Source organism: Orbicella faveolata, unplaced genomic scaffold (genome assembly GCF_042242905.1).
Source record: "Orbicella faveolata isolate gen_17 unplaced genomic scaffold, um_ofav_v1 contig_27, whole genome shotgun sequence".
Taxonomy (NCBI): Eukaryota; Metazoa; Cnidaria; class Anthozoa; order Scleractinia; family Merulinidae; genus Orbicella; species Orbicella faveolata.
In genome coordinates, this window is record NW_028301555.1 from 7,532,012 (window position 1) to 7,551,247 (window position 19,236).

At 37.3% G+C, this 19,236-nt stretch overlaps 1 protein-coding gene across 5 annotated transcripts; it reads right to left on the bottom strand.

The window, feature by feature from the left end:
* Nucleotides 1–573: 573 nt before the first annotated feature.
* Nucleotides 574–18,849, bottom strand: LOC110054858 (transmembrane protein 163a-like). 5 transcript variants are annotated; one of them, XM_089296883.1, is made up of 9 exons: nucleotides 18,752–18,849; nucleotides 17,046–17,195; nucleotides 9,041–9,163; nucleotides 7,189–7,232; nucleotides 5,183–5,277; nucleotides 4,716–4,812; nucleotides 3,870–3,981; nucleotides 3,205–3,346; nucleotides 574–2,300 (listed from the first exon to the last, which is right to left on the bottom strand). In XM_089296883.1, exons 2-9 carry the CDS (start codon nucleotides 17,056–17,058, stop codon nucleotides 2,246–2,248), a joined length of 681 nt encoding a protein of 226 aa, XP_089153009.1. In that variant the 5' UTR covers nucleotides 17,059–17,195; nucleotides 18,752–18,849; the 3' UTR covers nucleotides 574–2,245. The 5 variants fall into 5 exon arrangements, with proteins under 5 accessions (XP_089153009.1, XP_089153010.1, XP_020616892.1 ...); XM_089296884.1 differs by lacking the exon at nucleotides 18,752–18,849 and adding an exon at nucleotides 17,369–17,546; XM_020761233.2 differs by lacking the exon at nucleotides 18,752–18,849 and having other exon boundaries at nucleotides 17,046–17,546.
* Between the last annotated feature and the right edge of the window lie 387 nt (nucleotides 18,850–19,236).

The window sequence follows — 19,236 nt, forward strand, 5'->3', positions numbered from 1 at the left end:
CCAATGGATATAACACATAAATATATAGCGAATGTATGAAAGGCACATATCACATAAATTACGTTGAGGCATAAAAGGAATTCAATGATTTCGTAAAGTGTTTAGACTGCACGGAAACTATTCCAAGACTAGAAATAGGGGAAAACATGATCTCCATTGCCAGGTTGTTATAAACAGAAAGATTATAGAAAGACAGAGGATAGCATGTTTTCCAAGTAGACTGTTAGACCATTTACAGGATTTCTGACTCAACAAAAACACGGTTCAAGGTATTTTAAGGTGTGTAAATAATGAAAAATTTTCATGTATTTTAAACTCTATTTCTTGGGTTGAAGTGAGGACGATACGTTCTGAACTTTGACTCTTTCATTGCCTAGTTCCTGTATGGCTCTTTCCCAGGCCTTCATTTCCAGTCCCAATCAGCTTCGTGTTTAACAACTGCTAACAAAAACAAGCAAAACCTGCCAAACACATTTCCAGTGTCTTCAACGTTCAAATGGAAACCGTCCTTGTTCGACCCCTTGTTCTTTTAACATTATTGATAACAAAAAGCAAAGATTAAGAGATACCATGTTTGAGTTTCAATTTTATTTTTGTTATTAACTTTGTCTTTACATTTAAAAGATGTAAAAACCTGTAACTTGCAGCGTTACCCGATGATAGAAGCTTTCTCTAGGCTCAAGATGAATATATTTTACCACTTGTAAGAACAGCTATTTTATTTAAACATAAAGTACACACTCATTTTGACCCTCTGCATTAAAACTCAAACTTTTTAACTCAGCAATATTATTAGATCGTTAAAACATGTTTCCTTTCAAAATGTGTATCAATAACTTTAACGTTTAACTGTTTAGATATAATTTTTACACTAACATTTAAGTTAATATTATTAATATTAATTCTTATAATAAGCTAATACTAACCTCTGTTGGATATTGTTTAGTTTCAACTATTATATTTTACATTTTTCTTCACTAAGTTAAATATTAAAATATCTCTTGGAATTTTCATATAAAAAGTAAGAAATGCAATGGTTGATTCTCAGTAAGGTCCGTCCACACTACTCCGGAGATATTTAAAAACGTAACAATCACCGGTCATTTTGGGTTTGTGTTTGACAAAAACCCTGGCGGGGAAATCATATGATTATCGTGAGGTCATCGCTTTCAAAAAACTCCGTTTTCAAAATGTTTTCTAAATACACGCGCACAAAAAACCGGCGTTTTCAGATTCCTCCGGTTTGAAGAGCGTACAGAAAATCTCCATTTTATTATTGTGGACGGTAAATAAAGCCCCTTTTTTAATTCCGCCGGCGTAGTGTGGCGGGGCGTAAATTTCTCTCTGTTAAGAAACTGATCAAAAGCATTTCTTTTAATTTTAGTTGTGAGAATTTGATGTTACATCAATAAAATATCCCGCAATTGATGATTATCATTATTTACATAACTTGTCTACTGAGGAATGCGTTGAAGTTGTAAGGAGAGTTAGATTTTTATCAGTCTAGTCTTAGGAATGACAAAGTCAATCTTGCTTTAAATGCCACTGACCAATGAAAAAATGTTAAAAAATTAACATTTAAGTTCCCTTCCCTTCTCGTTAACACAAGTTTAAATAACCTTTTCCTTTTTCACTCAAATAGGCCACTTTAGCTTCTGAGTAGCCTTTTGCCTCTGTGTCAAGGCAAGTAAGTCCTCGTGCGAAACCATTCATATGATAAAGTTTTTATTTATTCAGTTTCACCTAACTCTTAAAAAAATAAATAAAAAATAGTTAATGTGTTTCGATCATTCCCCTGCAGGTTTGTTTTCATATGAAAGGTTTTTCACAAGGACTTGTTTTGAAACAGAGGTACAAGGTAACTCAGAAATGGCCTTTTTTATTTCTCTTTTTGGTCGTTCTCTATTTTAATCTGTTCGATATCTTGGTCGGCACCGTTAATTTATTCACTTATAGAGGGAGACTTAGCCCGGAGAGAGGGAAGCGTTGTTTTTCTAAGCTTCTAAACTAGGATGACAGCTCTGTAACCGAATATCCAAACTTTCGCTCTTATTTGGCCGCTTGCTCTTGGTCACACGCTCTCACAAAAGCCCGCTGAACACAGGTTAAGCCGGCGCAATTCTCTCCAGAATTGACGAGAGTATTCGCCCAAGCACTGCATGTTTTGTTAACTCTGTGTGCACTCTCATCCTCCCTTGCCATGAGATTTAAGCGTTTTCTACGAATACCGTCTGAGAAAGGTTCGTTACTTGTTTGGGATAGGAGCCAGTCCTTTGGTGAGCAGGAGTTCTACAATTGTCCTGTAAGCAAAGAACAAAATTTCTCTTGGCTTTAGCTGACCGATCTATGATAGCACATAAGCCATTTTTTAGTTGCTTAATTAACGGAAGAAAATAATCTTCAGTTCATTGTCGACTACTATGGGTTTAAATTCCGGGTTTGTCGGGCAGCGTCTGAATGCGAGATCGACTTTTTCGTATCAAGACTTGCAGATGTTAGCCAATTGGAGAAGCGATTGCACTCACGGGCGCAAACAAGATGTCAGATTGAAGGACTCTCATTTTGAAATTAGTTGAGTTACAGAAGGACATTTAGGGGATATCTCTTGTGGAATATCATCAGATATACGTCAGTTTTAGCCGGGTGACGCGTTTACACCAATTTTGCGCTAGAAGGAACACCGTTACTTGGATGCGTTTGTGTGTGCAGCCGAGCCAAGTAGCCCATCAGACCGGCGTCTATCTCCGGTTTCTGTAGCATGAAGTGACTACGAATATTTCTACTACCCCCTGGATGGGATGCTAGTCCATCGCAGGGTTAACCTCAGCACTAAATTCACCGGTACCCATTTATACACCTGGGTGGAAGAGAGGCACTGTGAGAGTAATGTGTCTTGCCCAAGAACACAACACAATATCCCCAGCCAGGGCTTGAACGCGGACCGCGCGATCCAGAGTCGAGCGCACTAACCATGAGGCCACCGTGCCTTCATATCGCTTGAGGAATATCATCGAATAAACCTCGCGCCAAACGACGCGTTTAGAGCAATCCCTGGCTGGAAAGAAAACTATCACATTGATACGTTTGTATACCGTTAGCTTACTGGCTTACTCTTATGATTTCAACTGTAGTAGTCCAATAAATAAGATGGCTTATTTACTGTGTGAGCAGCAAAAAAAGTTTATTTGACATATATATGTTTACCTGACGCCATAAACAATCAGAACAAAGGCGATAAAAATGGCAGCAGAAGCGTCCAAGAACCAAATGTTGGGATTCTGATCGTAAATGAGGTCACTCATAGCCATAACAAACGCCATCACCGCTTCTGCTGTCGAGTTGAAGGCTAAGAGGAAAAAATGGAACATATTAAATTGCTTAGTGATAGCGTAATCTGATGCTTGTATCTTAAGTTAAAGAAGTAATCTATACTTAGAGCAGTGTTTGTATGTCTCTGCATTTGTAAAGACATGAATGTCCATCGCAATTATTATATATGTATGCATTTTTGAAAATATTTCCTGAAAAAAATTCAGGCTTGAACGGAATTCGAACCCTTTTCATGTCTTCTTAAGTTGTGTACATAACTGCAATGATCATTTACGTCTTTACATCTTTCTCTGCAATGCATATGTAAGATATTTCTTATTTTTTATGTATACTTGTATAACATTTTGGTGCAATGAGGCCCTTTTGGAATATTTATTTTTCTCGCTCTCTCGATAATCTTAAAAGGAAATAAAAGGCCTGCGAACCCACTATGTTGGAAGACCTTGGAATTGAAACTGATATTTTGTTTTAATACCAATTGCTTTGAAGCTCCATTATATTTTGATCATATCGCAGACCATTGTTGTTAACAACCTTACCGTCTGTTCTTAGAGCCCTGCTGTCCACTTTGTAGGCAATAAGGTATTTGAACCACGCTAGCAGTACCATACAACCAAAAGTAGCAAATGTGGTGATCAACAAAGCTGTACTCTGAAATATGATGAAATTTTATAGTTATTTGACTTCGTTTTCAACATTTTAGTGGTCCATGAAATATCAAACAGGAGAGACAGTGTCACATCCCATTTCCAAAAACTGAGAATAGAGATGAATATATGACGTGCAGCGAAGTATTTTGGAGAAATTCGAGGTGTTCCACAATGTGACGAAACACTGCCGCTCGTATTTGATATATGTTTTCAATGGAAACTTGGCCTAAGGAAAAAACGAAGGAATTAAATCGTAATTTGTTTTAGTTCACTGAATTATTTTGATGATTTTGACAAAGAATGATTTCATCTGCCAAGACCAATCATATATCAAGATTTTCAAGGCAAATGACACAATAAAACGTTAACTGATCAACCAGCCAGAAACGGTTTTATCCAAATACAGCCCAAAGAAAGACGTGATATCCAGTGTTCACAGCAACAAGTGAAACATGTTTAAAAGTAGTTTAACTAAACAAGGTGGAAAATTGGTTGCTCCTACTGTACACAGCTTACAACTCAGCTAGGTTAAAACCGGTTTGAATAAAATATGTTGGCAAGGTGGTGTGAAATTTGTCTTCTCAAAATGACATACAATGCAAAGCGTAATCGACAAATTGGAATTTAGTTAAACTATTTTAGTTGCTGTGAATGCGGCATTTAAAGAAAACCAACCTAACAAGGTTGATGCCAGTAGAACAGGACCTAAGATTGCTTAAGTGAACCATTTCTTACCCTTTTTGGTTCGTTGTCAATGACCAGCATATAGACAGCTTTTGATACAATAGCGCTACCAGACAGGACAAAACATACACCAATAATGATGCAAGCCCTACAAAAACAAACAAACAAAATGATCAACAACAAATTAAAATCAGTGACCGACACCTGTGAAGTTCATTTACTGTCTACAGCGTTTGCACTCACGTGGCCAGCAGCCATGAAAATTTATTGGAACAAAAAGAAGTGTTTACATAAGAAAAGAGTTCAACTCCCACAGGATTGGTTTGGCACAGTAACATGGCCGCCGTTTCATTGTGTTGGAACACCAATATGACTGCCGTGAAGTCAGGTGAAAACGTTCCCTTGATTCTACACTTATTAGGCAAAACGTCTACATGCTTTCTAATTTACTAATTAATTCAAGCAAGAAACTTTGTAATCAAAATAGAAAAGATTATAATTAAGAAACAGCCTCTTACTTTCTTTCTCTTTCGAATGAATATTTTTGTCCTGCTATGCCCGAGAATCTCCACACCACAACAGCTGAGGAGCAAGCGTCTAATATTGCTGCAAACTGCAAAAGATAATTTGGAAATTGGATATGTGAATAAATGAAAGAATGGAGGAGGAGGGAAGTGGGAGACAAATGAAGAAGAAAAAAAACAAAAGAACGAACCAAAGAAATAACAAAATACGATCATGATCGAATGAAGAAACGAAAGAAAAGAAAGAAGGTATCGGTGAACGAGGGATAGAATGGAAGGATGAGCGATGGTACGAACGAAATTAAATAAGAACAATTGAACCCACGAACGAACGAACGAATGATAAAAAGAACAACTGGATGAGTGAATGGAATAACGACTGAGCAGCGAGAGCGCGAATCACGAATGAATCGAAGCAATAATTTTTTTTTTCAGGATTTCACAAAAATGTATGAGACGAAATAATTGACATGATTTCCGTTGGAGTGGACGATTTACGTTTTTAATTTAATCTTCTACATGCTTTTAATTTTCCAATGTGCTTTTAATCTTCCGGTACATATTAAGCTTAATTTTCAGGTCTTAGTTTTAATCACTGCAACTATACATTTTATCATTATTTGCAAAAAATTCTCTCAATATTTCATACTTAGCATATCAAAGATAGCAAGAACCTTACTCGAGATTTTCAAACCTACAAAAGAAATCCTGACTGCTGGAATGCTGGAAATCCACGACAAAACGTATGAGACCATGCAAATCTTTGTTGTATTTCTATTCGAAAACGTGATTTTAATATTATTTTCCAATATGCTTTTAATTTTCCTGCACATTCTTAATTTTCAAGTGCAGCCTTATTCCGTGCAGCTGCACATTGCTGTTTGTCCCAAACATTTCATGATATTTTGCATATAAAAATATCATGAAGTTTTCTGGAGAAAAGTTTTAATCCGTTCCTCATATTAGAAACTTCGCAGTTTTTTCTTATTGAATAATAAAACAAGGACAGATTGACTGACAAATGTAGCTAACTCTTTTAAACGGCGTTGGTCCTTGGTTGTATAAACCAGAAATTATTAAACGGGTAGAAATAATTAAGAGGCAGAATGTGTTGGAGGTATTGGGAGCATACCATTTGTCAGAATAAACCGGTTGGAATGGCTCTTGAACAATGGTAAGGGTTTTTCCAAAATTGACAAACCAACCGAGCGAGATGGCGCTTACCATTACAAATTGTCTTCGGCTAATGAGAGACTGGAAACTAGAACATTAAGCAACTGTAAGGAAATTTCCGCCATTCCGTTCTGAACGAATCAAGACTACCTCTGGAGCTAGTCTATAATTTTCGAACGGATTTTCCGGAAAATTAATTACTGTTCCATTTGCCTTTCAACGGAAACGTTTGGAGGTTTTGGAAGCCATTGTTTCAAAACGAAGAAGGAACTTAATTTCCCCTTGGGGGCAAAGTATAAATGAAAATTACACACTTTCATTTTTCCAAAAAAATATAGAACAGCATCAGTGCAAGAACTCCCGAAAAGTCGCCTGTAGAATTCACACAAAACTTTAAGAAACTCATAAGTTATTTTCAGAGAAAAACCCATTGTTGAAGCGTGAAATAAAATGAAAAATCCTATGTTGCTTTTGTATATATTACAAGAAAGGACGATCTATGATCTCTTGTTGTTACCAAAAATAATTATATTGCAGCACATTTTCATTTTTTATGGCGAAAAAATGTATCTTTCGTTCAGATTAATTCTATAGAGAACAGGAAGCCGAATGTCTTGAGCGTTTGTCTTTAAAAATGTGTAAAAGTGGTCCAGTGAGTTTTCGCCTTCAACGGCCACAAGAGTGAAAGACGATTAAAGAAATTCAATTCTGACATTGGTAATGGCTAGAAAAAGTGTTGGGTGAAAAATATTAAGATGTGCTTCAATTTGTTCTTATTTTGCACTGCTTACGGGATTAAATTAGAAATTTAGCAAATTAAAGCTTACCGCAAAACCAAAAGCTGCTGGGCTCCCGTCAAGGGCGGAGAAAACTAAATTGACAGAAAATAACGTTAATTTAATACTGTCTATTCATTCCGAACAAGCGCTTGCACACAGTTTTGGCTCTTTTAGATCATAAATTGCGCTTGTTGAGAACTGAACACAAATCGCAACAATGCTCAGTTCAGCTGATAGATTACAACGCTGAAATAATCGAATCCTCTATCCTACGAATCTTGTAGTATACCGTAAAATTCCGATAATAAGCCCACAAAAACTAAAACAAATAAAACGCTAAGACAATAAACTCCCCCGCACTCCCTAACCCCTCGCTACGCTCCACCCCCTCATCCCCCCGCCAGAAAATGCGTCCATAGGCTTATATTTAGATTCAGTTCTTACTTGACATAATTTCTACTCATTATGACTGAAGCTACCTATTGAACACGAGCTTTCTTCGTTCTCTATGTCGTTACGGCATTGTCACCGACATTTAAGGAGGCTCAAAATAGTTTTCAGGACTTTCGAATTCCACCTTACATTTTTGAAAATTTAGGGTGGTCCTGAAGCCCGGTACAGACTTTTTCAAACGCCTTTCCCAAAAGTTGCATCTTATCCCTCTTATCAAAATTCCATAATAAAAAAAGGATTATTTACGGTGCCGTTTTTGCAATAAGAGTCCTTAAAGCTACAATTAAGGGTGTTTTAGCAGGTCATACAGTTCCTATGATAACCTATTCATTTTTTGAGACCATGATTGTAGCATGAACTGATAAAGAGTAGTAATAGCGACCCATCAAAATGTACGTCTTGGAAAGTGTTGGAAACTGTTTTGAGCCATCTTAATGTTCATTTATAATTAAAAACCATAGAACTTTACTTATTCACAATTGTATCTGTTATATGCTTACGATTTGGAAGCTTTTCAAAACGGAATGTTACATTAAGTCTCTTCAAAATACAGCCCAAGCAAATTCTTTAGGATAATACTCTCCACTCCCACTTTCCAAAACAAGCCAGAATATATTTTTTGAACTAAAACAACCCCAGGGTCGGAATTTAACGGTCGGTACACAGATGACGTATGTCCAGCGATATAACGTAACGAGTAACGAATCTCCCGATAACAATGTTGAGTGAGAAGAAGAGAATAGTTCGATTTATCGCTGTCGAGCCACGTTTATAATAATGAACAAGGCCTTAATTAACCATCCAAAACAGAAAATATAAATATTGAAAGGTTCTTAGACAAATTTTTGGAATGACAAAAATGACAAAAAGCTGAAAAACACACTAACGTGATCATCCTAACTCCAATTCAGGCTGGGTGTTTTCCTTCCATTTCAGAATAGTCTTCAAATGTGGGGCGAAATATAATCAAAATGATATTTTCTCTCAGATGCCTCTCTGAGCACCCGATGTGTCAAATTATTAGTGTAAAATTTAATTTTCTAGAATATGCGGACTGTGCAAGCTGACATCGACGAAGTAATATAGTCGGTATTTCGAGCCAAGATTGTACTATTTCAAAATGGCGGGAAAACCATGCACAAGAACTGTATCTTTCTTTTATATGAAATTATCTTCCTCTGTTAGTTCTGTGTATCAGATTTTTCTTCCTTCAGTTGAGCGAACAGGCCGAATATAATCCGATGATCTTTTTTAAAAAGTTTCAATAAAGCAAACGTTTGATGCGGCAGACATTTTGATTATCAATTTACCAAACATTCTCAAATGAATCCCCACTAAATATACCAGCTAGTTATAAATGCGATTCATTTAATTGCGCTAAAAGACATGAAGTGAAAAATTAATAACATGGGCGATTTGCAAGCATAATAAAAATACAAATACCCACCAAAATATAGACTTCCTAGGATCAAAGTTATCGCTATTGATACGTAGGACACCAGTAAGGCTGCCCTCAGCCAGGCTCCAGAAATGTCGGTGTTAACTTTATCCAGTTCACGGAACATCCCATCTGCAAAGATACAAACATGATCAGTTATTCTTTTGTGCAAATACTCACGCGGGGCAGTCTATGCACATCACGGACATGAGCAAAACTGTAAAAGTATTATCGAAAAAATCCTAAAAAGATAATAATCTTGCGATGAACGCTCGATAGCAAAAGTTTCAAGCAGGCTTGGCGGGTTTCTAAATAGCAGGGCGTCTTTCAAAACCCAACAAGATGCTGTCTGCAGTCTGTTCGATAGAAGTCAAATTTTAAAGTTACAAGATTAAAAATAAACACGCAATGTTTGCATCCATCTACCGACCTTGCTCGGCACAGCGATTAGCTCTCCTCTGTCGCTCCAAATCAAAAAGCCGAGATACATTGTGAAATTGAATGTCGCACTCCTCGTCAAGCGCCGTGTTGCTTTGAAGCATGCTCAACGATGTTTGTTATTTTTCAATTCCCAAGCGTGACTACACCGCTAGCTTCAAACCGCTTTCAAGCACCGAACGCATTTTAGTTTCTTCGTTTAAATGGACGAGGCTATATCTGACAGATCCATAAACATGATTATGGTGAGTTGTACTCATAACGTTTTCCAATTCCCGATTATTTTTTAAAAAACAGACTGTCCTTCAACCCGTGGTTTTAAGTTTCAATCCAAACAGGTGGAAACACACGAATTAAAACGTGGACCATCATCAATAAATGATAAATTCTCTAATAAATTCCCTAATTTCGCGGGAGCCACACGGAGCTTTTTCATACATTTATTCGCATTAATTCAAAACTATGTTTTTGTTTTGGGAAGTCCGTTTAATTACGCGCGATTCTCCCCTTTGAAATGCAAATTTTAGCAGGGATAACAATGCTGTAGGCTAATGTATTTGGATATTCAAGCCCTTTAGGCAGCTTCGTCCATTAGCACTATTGCTTCTGCTAATAGCATTCTAAATACAATGGACAGAGGAGTGCAGATGCCATTTAGATCATTTCAGGGACGGAAAGCTATCTAAGTTGTTTGTTTGTTATATTGTCCTTTATATCTCGATAAACGCTGGGGTCAGAAGAAACAAAATTATAACAAATAATAGACAAAATTGCCTCATAGTTGCCAGGACGTCGACAGCTACCGCCTAAAAGGCGGTTTTTTGTTGGGAATCAATAATAGAAACATTCGGTGCTTTAAATTCAACATTGCAGTCTACATCAAACAATCTTTATGCCTCAAACTTCAAGAAAAGTAAATTGAATTTCTACCACACTCTGTGATAACACATCGTGTAGGTCTAAAAGCCTGGCCAATATAGGATATTTATTCAAATCAGGCAATACTCCCCATGAAGACCTGATGTGCAGGCAATATTGCCAAATGTCATGCACGTGCTGCGATTTATGGAAAGGGTCTGTCTGATTGTATCAAGCCGATAAAAGCTTTACGTAACTTAAAAACGTTTTCATATTTTGCCTGCTTTGAACATTCGTCACCGTAGAAACGTAAAAAGACGTAAAAAAGAAAAAAATACGTCAAACCTGGTGGTACTAAAGATAATTGCAAATTGTTCTTTTTTTTTAATATATATCAGCATTTGAATTTTATTTCAATTATCACTCAAGAATTGAGCTCAGGTTAAAAGAAACTTGGGGAATAAAAATGAAACTTTTAATTTCAGTAAATGCAAGTAAATTAAACACCGTCTTCGTAATAATTTTCTAAGCGGAAAGCTTTTCCCTCAAGGCTGGTTTTCACAGGCGCATAGGCATAAGCACAAGTATAGCAAGTGAACACATCAGAGCATAAGCTTAACGATTACGCAAGCGCAGAATAATCGGGATTTCCTTACTCGAGGTTATCGCGTGGCTTGGGGACGAGAATGATTACCAGCCCTCCTCAATTGTTAAACAATATGGCGGAGTTCGCCATGTTGTTTTGCGATATTTTAGCAGAAGTCGGTGGGTGTCAAAGTAAATTACGATTAGTAAATTAATATGCTTGTTACACGCGTCCCTTCTGCCACAACAATCTGGCGGATGATCTTGGATTTTATTGATAGCTTATTTTTCGGATGAAATTAAGAAGGGAAATTTGTATCCGATTCGGCAACACGATCCAGTACTTACCAACCTTGTTTCTCCAAACACATTTTAGCTTCCCAGGGGATAACTAACAGCCGTAGCAGACAAAAATCATTTAAACCAATTTCTATGTCTTGCTAATGGTGTTCAGAGTTTAATTAGTATCTTCTTCATCATGAAAACGGAAGATACATGAGAGAACTCTTATGGAAATAACCTTTTATCTCTCCTAAAGGAAGTTAGACGGTATAATCTCAAAAAGCGCTACTTTTCAGAATAATGCGTTTCTCAGCTAAAGCAGTTTAATCATAACAAGAAAAATAATATCACCAGTTCGTGGAGATATCAACCACCAACTGTGCCAACAACATATTTCCTGTGATATCTAGTTGCCTTAACAACACTGCTAGAGACGAAATAGCGAATAAATATTGAACAGAGAGCGAAAACATAGACAATACTTAAATTCTACGTTTACTGTTTCAGTATTTTTCCCTTGTCTTCGATTTTTTAACGCTTTTTACTGGCACTATTGTTTTCTTTGATAAGAAAACAGTAATTTTTCATCAGGACATTCGAGTGAACAAAAAAGATTTTACAGTTGTAAAGTGTTTTTTAAATGATGGATAAACGAGCGATCTTAACGGGTGGGGAGAGTAATTACATATTTTTGCCACCAGAAAGCGTAATAAAATGCGAAAATTAAATAGCAAAAACCGAATAATAAAAACTATTCAAAACAACTGCCCTCACGACAGACCCTTCCAGTCGTTCTGGAAATTTTAAAAGCTGTAGAATAACGCACCAACATTATTTATTTTTTCAATGGCAGTTTTGCTATTCCTCCACTCGTTTCCCTTTAATCTATACATTTTATTTTTCTTCAGATCCAAAAGGTATTTAATCTGACGGTTAAAGTGTGCTTTTGTGACGGCTATCCTCAGTTTTAAATGACCTTGGGCTGTCAGTTGTTGGAAATCAGTGTATTCCGTCCACAGTGACTCGCAAATCGCGGAGTACGACGAATCAAGTGAATCATACTGAGGACATCATTACTCCCAGATTTGGCCAAAGAATAAATTTTGCATTTATTCGCTTTTTGAAAAAAACAAACAATGAATTGTACTCGACGTAGAGACAAGTAAATTAGTTATGTTCAATCTTCATTGCAGCCTTTTTGGTCTTACCCCTTAGATTAATCATGCTTTCAAACGTTATCAGGTATTTAAAATGTTGTCTAAAAGACGAATCCCTTTTACTTGATGGATCTCGGTTGAAAGATGTTCTATGGAAAGAGAAATCAAACTGTTTTTTTTTGTTGTTGTTGAGATCTTCATTTTAAAATTTTTTGCGATTCCAAGCGCGCAACGGTTTAACTCAGAAAACGCGATCCCTTCGTAGTGGAAAACTTGAATTTCCAAGATTTAGTGATTTCTGTAAGGTCGCTTGCTTCAGTCATACTTGATCTGGAATTTCGGCTTAATTTCCGTTTACAACGACCACAAAAAGATCAACCTTGGTTTGAGTTTTGAATAATGATTCAATAAAACATAAACGAACTAACGCTCAACTGACTTCGTTTGACAATCAGTCATTACAGATTTGTACCACAAGAATACAATCACAGTTCGTAGAGAGTCGTTCAACCTCAAAAGGAACTAGTGATCCACATCTAAACACAACGACGGCATCAAAAAAAACATTAATCATTTACAATGCTCTATAAAAGAGCACATTTTAAAAATTTTGTAATATACCTGCGTTGAAAGAACCGTACTCACCAATTTAGCCTCGAAGGCGCAGTCGAGTTCTCAGTGCTCTTTATCTGTTATGCAATATAGTAGGAAATCTATATATCTGCCTGCTAGGGAGCTGTTGTCATCTTTACTATTGACTGAGATGACTCAACAAACAGTGACATCTGTACATATAAAAGATTCAGATCTCCAGTGTCAAATGAATATTAATTTTGTTAATTACTGTTACACAAAATAACATTGTGTGTTTATTTGATGTTATCATTGGTGAATTTCTTTTTCCCACAGAGGTATATAACTCATTTAGAAGTTTCGAGAATTAACGTCACAGTTAGAGTGAATGGATAAAAAATATTAACTTCTTTTCATTCAAGAAGGCGAAAACAAGTAATTTATGATTATAAACCGCTTACAAGGTGTTTTTGAACAACCTCGGTCGCAATTCAAGCCTGTTATAAAATCTTTCACGTGCCGAATGAGTTGGATTTGCATGAAAATGAACATGCAATGAAACTATAAAAAAAAACAGAATTAATTTACACCAACCATATTGACATCAACTTTTCATTTGAGAATGAAAAAGAGGTAATTTTCAGGCCATTTCCAACCTCTGTCTCTATCCAAGCCTGGTGCAAAATCTTTTATGTGAGAATGCGCTTAATTTGCTTGAAAATAAATATGGAAAAAGACCAATTACAAGTTTCAATTTACACCAGGCCCAAGTTAACATAAGCAAAATGCAATTCATAAATGCCCATTAAATTGACCTTCCATGTAGACAGTTCCTGATAAGAAGAAATCTGAAGCTCGAAATGTAGCTCAGTTGTTACGATAGTTTTCACTTGAACGTCGAAAGTAGTTCCTATTTGCTACTTCGCTAGCGATTGGCTAAGCCAATCAATCACAAGTATCACGATAACCAAAACCAGTCGTGACTCGCGCGTTCGCACACGTTTTCCCGCGCTTCGCGTCAGCTACAGGTATTTGCTTCAAGTTTTGATTGGTTCATTAGATTGTCTATGTCCCCTGTGATTGGCCAGAATGATTACTTTGGTTTTGGTTTTATTGAGACACTCAATGCAAAACCGCTTCAGTAATAAATTCTCAAGTCCGAACAAAAGTCAAAGTCATTACGCCTGGCAAAGACACCTGGCCAACGGGCGCGTCTGACTTCGTCGACTTTGAGTAACACAGCAAGTTATTAATTAGAAATCGAAGCAAAAGACATGCGGCCCGCGCGCTGCCCATAAGGCAAGTCACGTGTGGTGTTGGTTCTGCCCCTGATTGGTTGAAAACCAGTCTTTTTCCCGTGATTGGCTGGTTATAGAACGTTTTAACATGACGTCACGGCAACCATATTGGTGTTCCGAAGAAAAATATACACGGCGGCCACGTTGGCGTACCAAACCAGTCTTGTGGGAGCTGAACTTTTTTCTTATATAAACACTTTGTTTTGCTCCAATAAATTAGCATGGCTGCTAGCTGCTGCTGGCCGCATGAGTAGAAACGCTCTACAGAACCCTTTGAGTGTGCTGTTTGAAGTCATTCTTGAATTCGATCAATCCTGCGCAACTGAACCAAATAAATTCCAACAACAACTGTAAATGTATTTACATGATTATATTAATTTATTCGTCAATGGAAATCCGCTGAAACTCGTATTAGTTTTTGCCTGATGTGAATAAAATTTTAATTCCACATGAAGGCCATTCGGGTAGAATTACTTTGATTTCATAATCACTTCAGACCCCACGAACCCTCGCGGAATCAAATTGTTATGTTGAGTGATATTCAATGCCTCGGAGAGTAGGTCAACACTGTTGCAAAAAGGAACATGGCACTCAAAACTCGTCCACACTAAGCTGGAGAAAATTAAAAACACAGAAGTCATCGGTCATTTTGGATCCGTGTTCGAGGAAAACTGGGACGGAGAAATCACATGATTATCGCGACGCTATCGTTTTCGAAAAGCTCCGTTTTCAAAATGTTTTCCGTCCACATTAAAACGCAAACACGGCGTTTTCAAATTCCTCCGGTTTGAAGAGCGTTTACGAAAAGCTCCGTTTTCGTGATGGTTAGCGTGGACCGTAGGCCTTACTGTAGAATCAAAGCTGTGTTTTAAAATTTCTGCGACGTAGTGTGAACGGAGCCTTATATGAAGTCTGCCAATGCACCCAAACTGTCTGTCAATGTAGTAAACACCACCGGGTCAATGCAGGAACAAAGCAAATATAGAAAATACTGATGATATTGATTTCCACTCCTTTGAAAGCTAAAACTCATTTATTATTCCAAAGGCTTTGTTGTTTGAGCAGGTGCACCACACCACAGCTCATCAAACTTTATCACTTCACTGACATACGCTGTTTTGCCATTGTTTTTTTTTTGCTTATAATAGAGCCTTCACCTTATTTCTATTTAGAAAAACTCTCTCCAAACAGGGTCAATTGATTTCACACAAAAAAAATTATTTGGCAAATTGTCTCTTAAATTTCTTCTTTATTTCTTCTTCTTTCCAAACATATATGCCCTCGAACATGTCTAATGACATGAAAACTTCTTTCGGCCTTATCAGTTTTCGGTCACGTTCCATTTACTCACCAATCTTTACAAATCCGCCTTTCCAGTAAAAAAACACCCTCCAAATGTATAGCATCTAATGTTCTTATTAGTAACGTCTTGAACCCCAAAGAGACCGTTGTGGCCAGCCAAAATATTCTACACAATAAAGCCATGTGCTGTTTATAGAGTAGCTTTGCTGTACGAAGCTCTATGTAGTCTTTGGAGTTTTACTTTACTATACACCGCACTTATAATCATGATAGATGAGACTAGACGAGAAGATAACGGCCAACTAGATTCATGTATTTTACTGGTAAACAAATTGACTAATCAGATATGTAAGGAGGAAATTAAAATTTCCTGCAGCGACGAGCAAAGTTGTTAAATGACCTTAATCTAGGTTGGTATTATGAAGTGAAAAACAAACCCAACTGGACATTTTCGTGTCTATACATTAACATGCCAAAGTCAGATACAAGGAATAATTATATGACTACAGCCGCTACATGTTCTACATTGTTTTTCGTTTCAGTTGTTTATTGTCATCATAAACACCCTTAATATCTAGGGAGAGAATGAAATCTTGCACCGGTATTGTCTCAGTCAATTTTTTTTCTGCCACTGCCTTGCTTGCTAAAGACAACTTCTTTCGCCATGTTTCTTTGCGAGACAGTTTTATAATACAAAAGGTTCTTTCGTTAGAGAACAGTATGGAAGGAATTGTTAAGTTAGGAACTATTATCTTCCTACAGATAATTAATTAATAAAGTGTATTATCGTTTGTCTCACGATGTAGTCACTTGAGATGTAGATCGCGACGTTTCGACTGCTTACTGCTAGTCTTCTTCAGGCGATAAGGTCGACTGATTGCACGGTATCATTTATATCACAAAGGTCGGCTGTGATTGGTGCATTTCGATCCTCCTATTGTTCCATTATTCCGGCGAGTAGCTGTTCCCTCAGTGGTCCGCTGTTGTACCGTTCTCCTGTTGTTGTGTTTCTTGATCGTGGGTATCCATGCTTCAGGAATTTCAATTCCACTATCCCTGTTGATGTTGTTAGGGTGAAAGTCTTATGTGAATATTCACATAAGACATAAGCAGTCGAAACGTCGCGATCTACATCTCAAGTGACTACATCGTGAGACAAACGATAATACACTTTATTATTGCATCTACCACGATGAATAACAACAACCTTTTCCTCGACAGATAATTAATTATTTTAAAAGGAATCAACTCAGAAATTTAACAGAGTATAAAAGGAACAAATATTTACACGCAAATCATACAGTGCTTCGGCTGCTTTTAATAAACATCTATAATTCAAAGAAGGTGTCGCTTTCTCACTCTTTTCCGGCTTTATGGTCTGATTTTCCTCTTTACTAAACACGTTCACGAAGACAGTAGAGAGGTCTAGAGATTGAGCGAACGACAAACACATGCATGCGTGTATGTACGTAGGGCAAAGAGGCTTATTGTACTTTTTGCATCTAGCTTACTTCATCTTACCTTTAGTTTCCATATAGTAATTCTCCTTGGACAGTTTATCTCATTCGTGTGTAGCAGCAAAAGCTAGACTCACGGCTGCAAAGCGTCAGTGCGTCACATGACACTTCAGTCGGTTCTTGGCCTGGCCCGGCGAAGACGAAATGTCTCTTGCTAAACAAAATTCAAGCAAAACGTAATCCTTTCCTCAGACAAGAAGCGGAAGAAATTGTAAGAGGCTCGCCGTTCCCGTAGCTTCTTTCTACAGTTTACAAAATTGTGTACTCATTAATTATCACGGAAGACGAAACAGACCAAAATATAATTTTGTCAGGAACGATACGAACGCGTGAATTTTATCCGAGTTTGGTCGTTAATTTGCCGGAAAGCGTGCACAAAAGCCAAAGTGAATGTAGAAGCTGTGAATTGGATCGCCCTCAATATTGAAAATTAAGCATTTGCGGTCTGGCCCTCTCGCCCTAGCAATACATTAAGAGGTACTTGTTAAATTCTTGAATAATCTATGAGGCCAGTCTCACGAATTGACAGAGCGTTGTAGACGTGATTGTCCAATGACAAGGACTTTAAGGTCATCACTTCTGGTTGCTATATTCATTCTGTTTGGCTACCGAATCCCAATGCAGGGGTGTAAATAGCAAAAATTAATTTTCCCTACACGTTTAAGACAATTTTCGAGCCCGACATAAAAATTGTGTCGCCATAGTTTTCTAATAACTGTCGACGACAAATATCTCAAGATTTAAGGTCTGAATTATATGTTGCCACTGGATTAGTTTTCATTAAATTTTCACGTCTTTAATTGCATTGCTTGGGTAATTAAAAAAAAACCCAGAGACTTCCATTGGTTTTAAAGTTCGGCTGTTCTCTGATAAACCACATGTTTTCTGCGCATGCCCTGCACGATTAGTGGGTGAGAAGGTTGGAAAACCATAATAAGATGTCAACAACTTAACGTGGAAAATTCATCAAAATTTAAATGCGAAGCTGCACTTCAGGAGAGCTTAGCTCCTCCTACTTTCCTTGCCAACTAATTTGCATGTTAGTTTGGCTGGAAGATTAAACTTCCGCTAAATTCTGTCGTATTTTCAAGAAAATTGTAGATTGCGCAAAGCCTTCGCCACAGCCCACACGAAATTAAAAGCACGGAGGTAAATAAATTCAAGTCGGTTTGAATTTCGCGGGTTTGGAGTTCGATAAGCGCGCATGCGACTGCTAATGAATAATATTGGCTAAAAAGCTCACGACAATGTTTTTGTGATTGTTGTCTCTTTAAAAACTGGCCCCTTCATGGTGTAAGAATAAGCTGTATCTATTTCCTTTCTGATTAATATTGACTTGGAATAATGTTGAAAATAAGACCTGAGCTTTTCATGCGTCGCTGATAGGCGATTTGCATGGTGGCGTCATTTGACTACAACTACCAGAATCCTTCACTTTTTTCTGTTTCTTCTGCTAATTAGGGAAATTGTTATTTAAACCACTCTGGGAATTTAAAATTTAAATAATAAAGAAAAAACGAAAGGAATTCTGGTAGTTGTAGTCAAATGACGACAACGTGTAAATCTGCTATTTGTAGCTGTCTTCGCTTTGGGTTATGGTTGGCAAAAACGGTCTGCCTCCTTTTTATAGGGAACCCATTCGTGTTTAGAAAGACGGTGGCGGTTGAGCAATGTGTTTAAATGCATAGTACCTAATAAAGAAATACATACTATGTGGGTCGGTGCACACAGACTCCATATGCCATATTCGTATCCTCGGTATTGAACTGTAACTATAGCTTGCAGTGGAGACTCGTGCGGGTAGAACATCATTAAAAAGAGATTTATGCCATTTGCATTTGAAAAGACTTACCGCGTCAGTCTCAGTTACAAGCTAGTTCCAGTCTAATACCGAGAATACAAATATGGCCTACTGAACAAACACGAAGCATGACTCCTATCACACAACGCGCGTCACTCATTACTGTATGTTGCCCGATCAAAATAATCAGTCACCCCGCTTGTTCCACGAGTTTGACGATTTGTCATAGACCTCATGTTACACGAATGCTCACATTTTTAGAAAACAAGGCCTTTTGCAGCAAAAGCGGTCAAATGGCGACTGGGCGAGGTTTAAAACAGAGAAAGGCTTGTTTTTTTTCCCAACAGTCGATATATTTTCAATCGACTGTATTTTTAATGCAATCAGCGGTAAA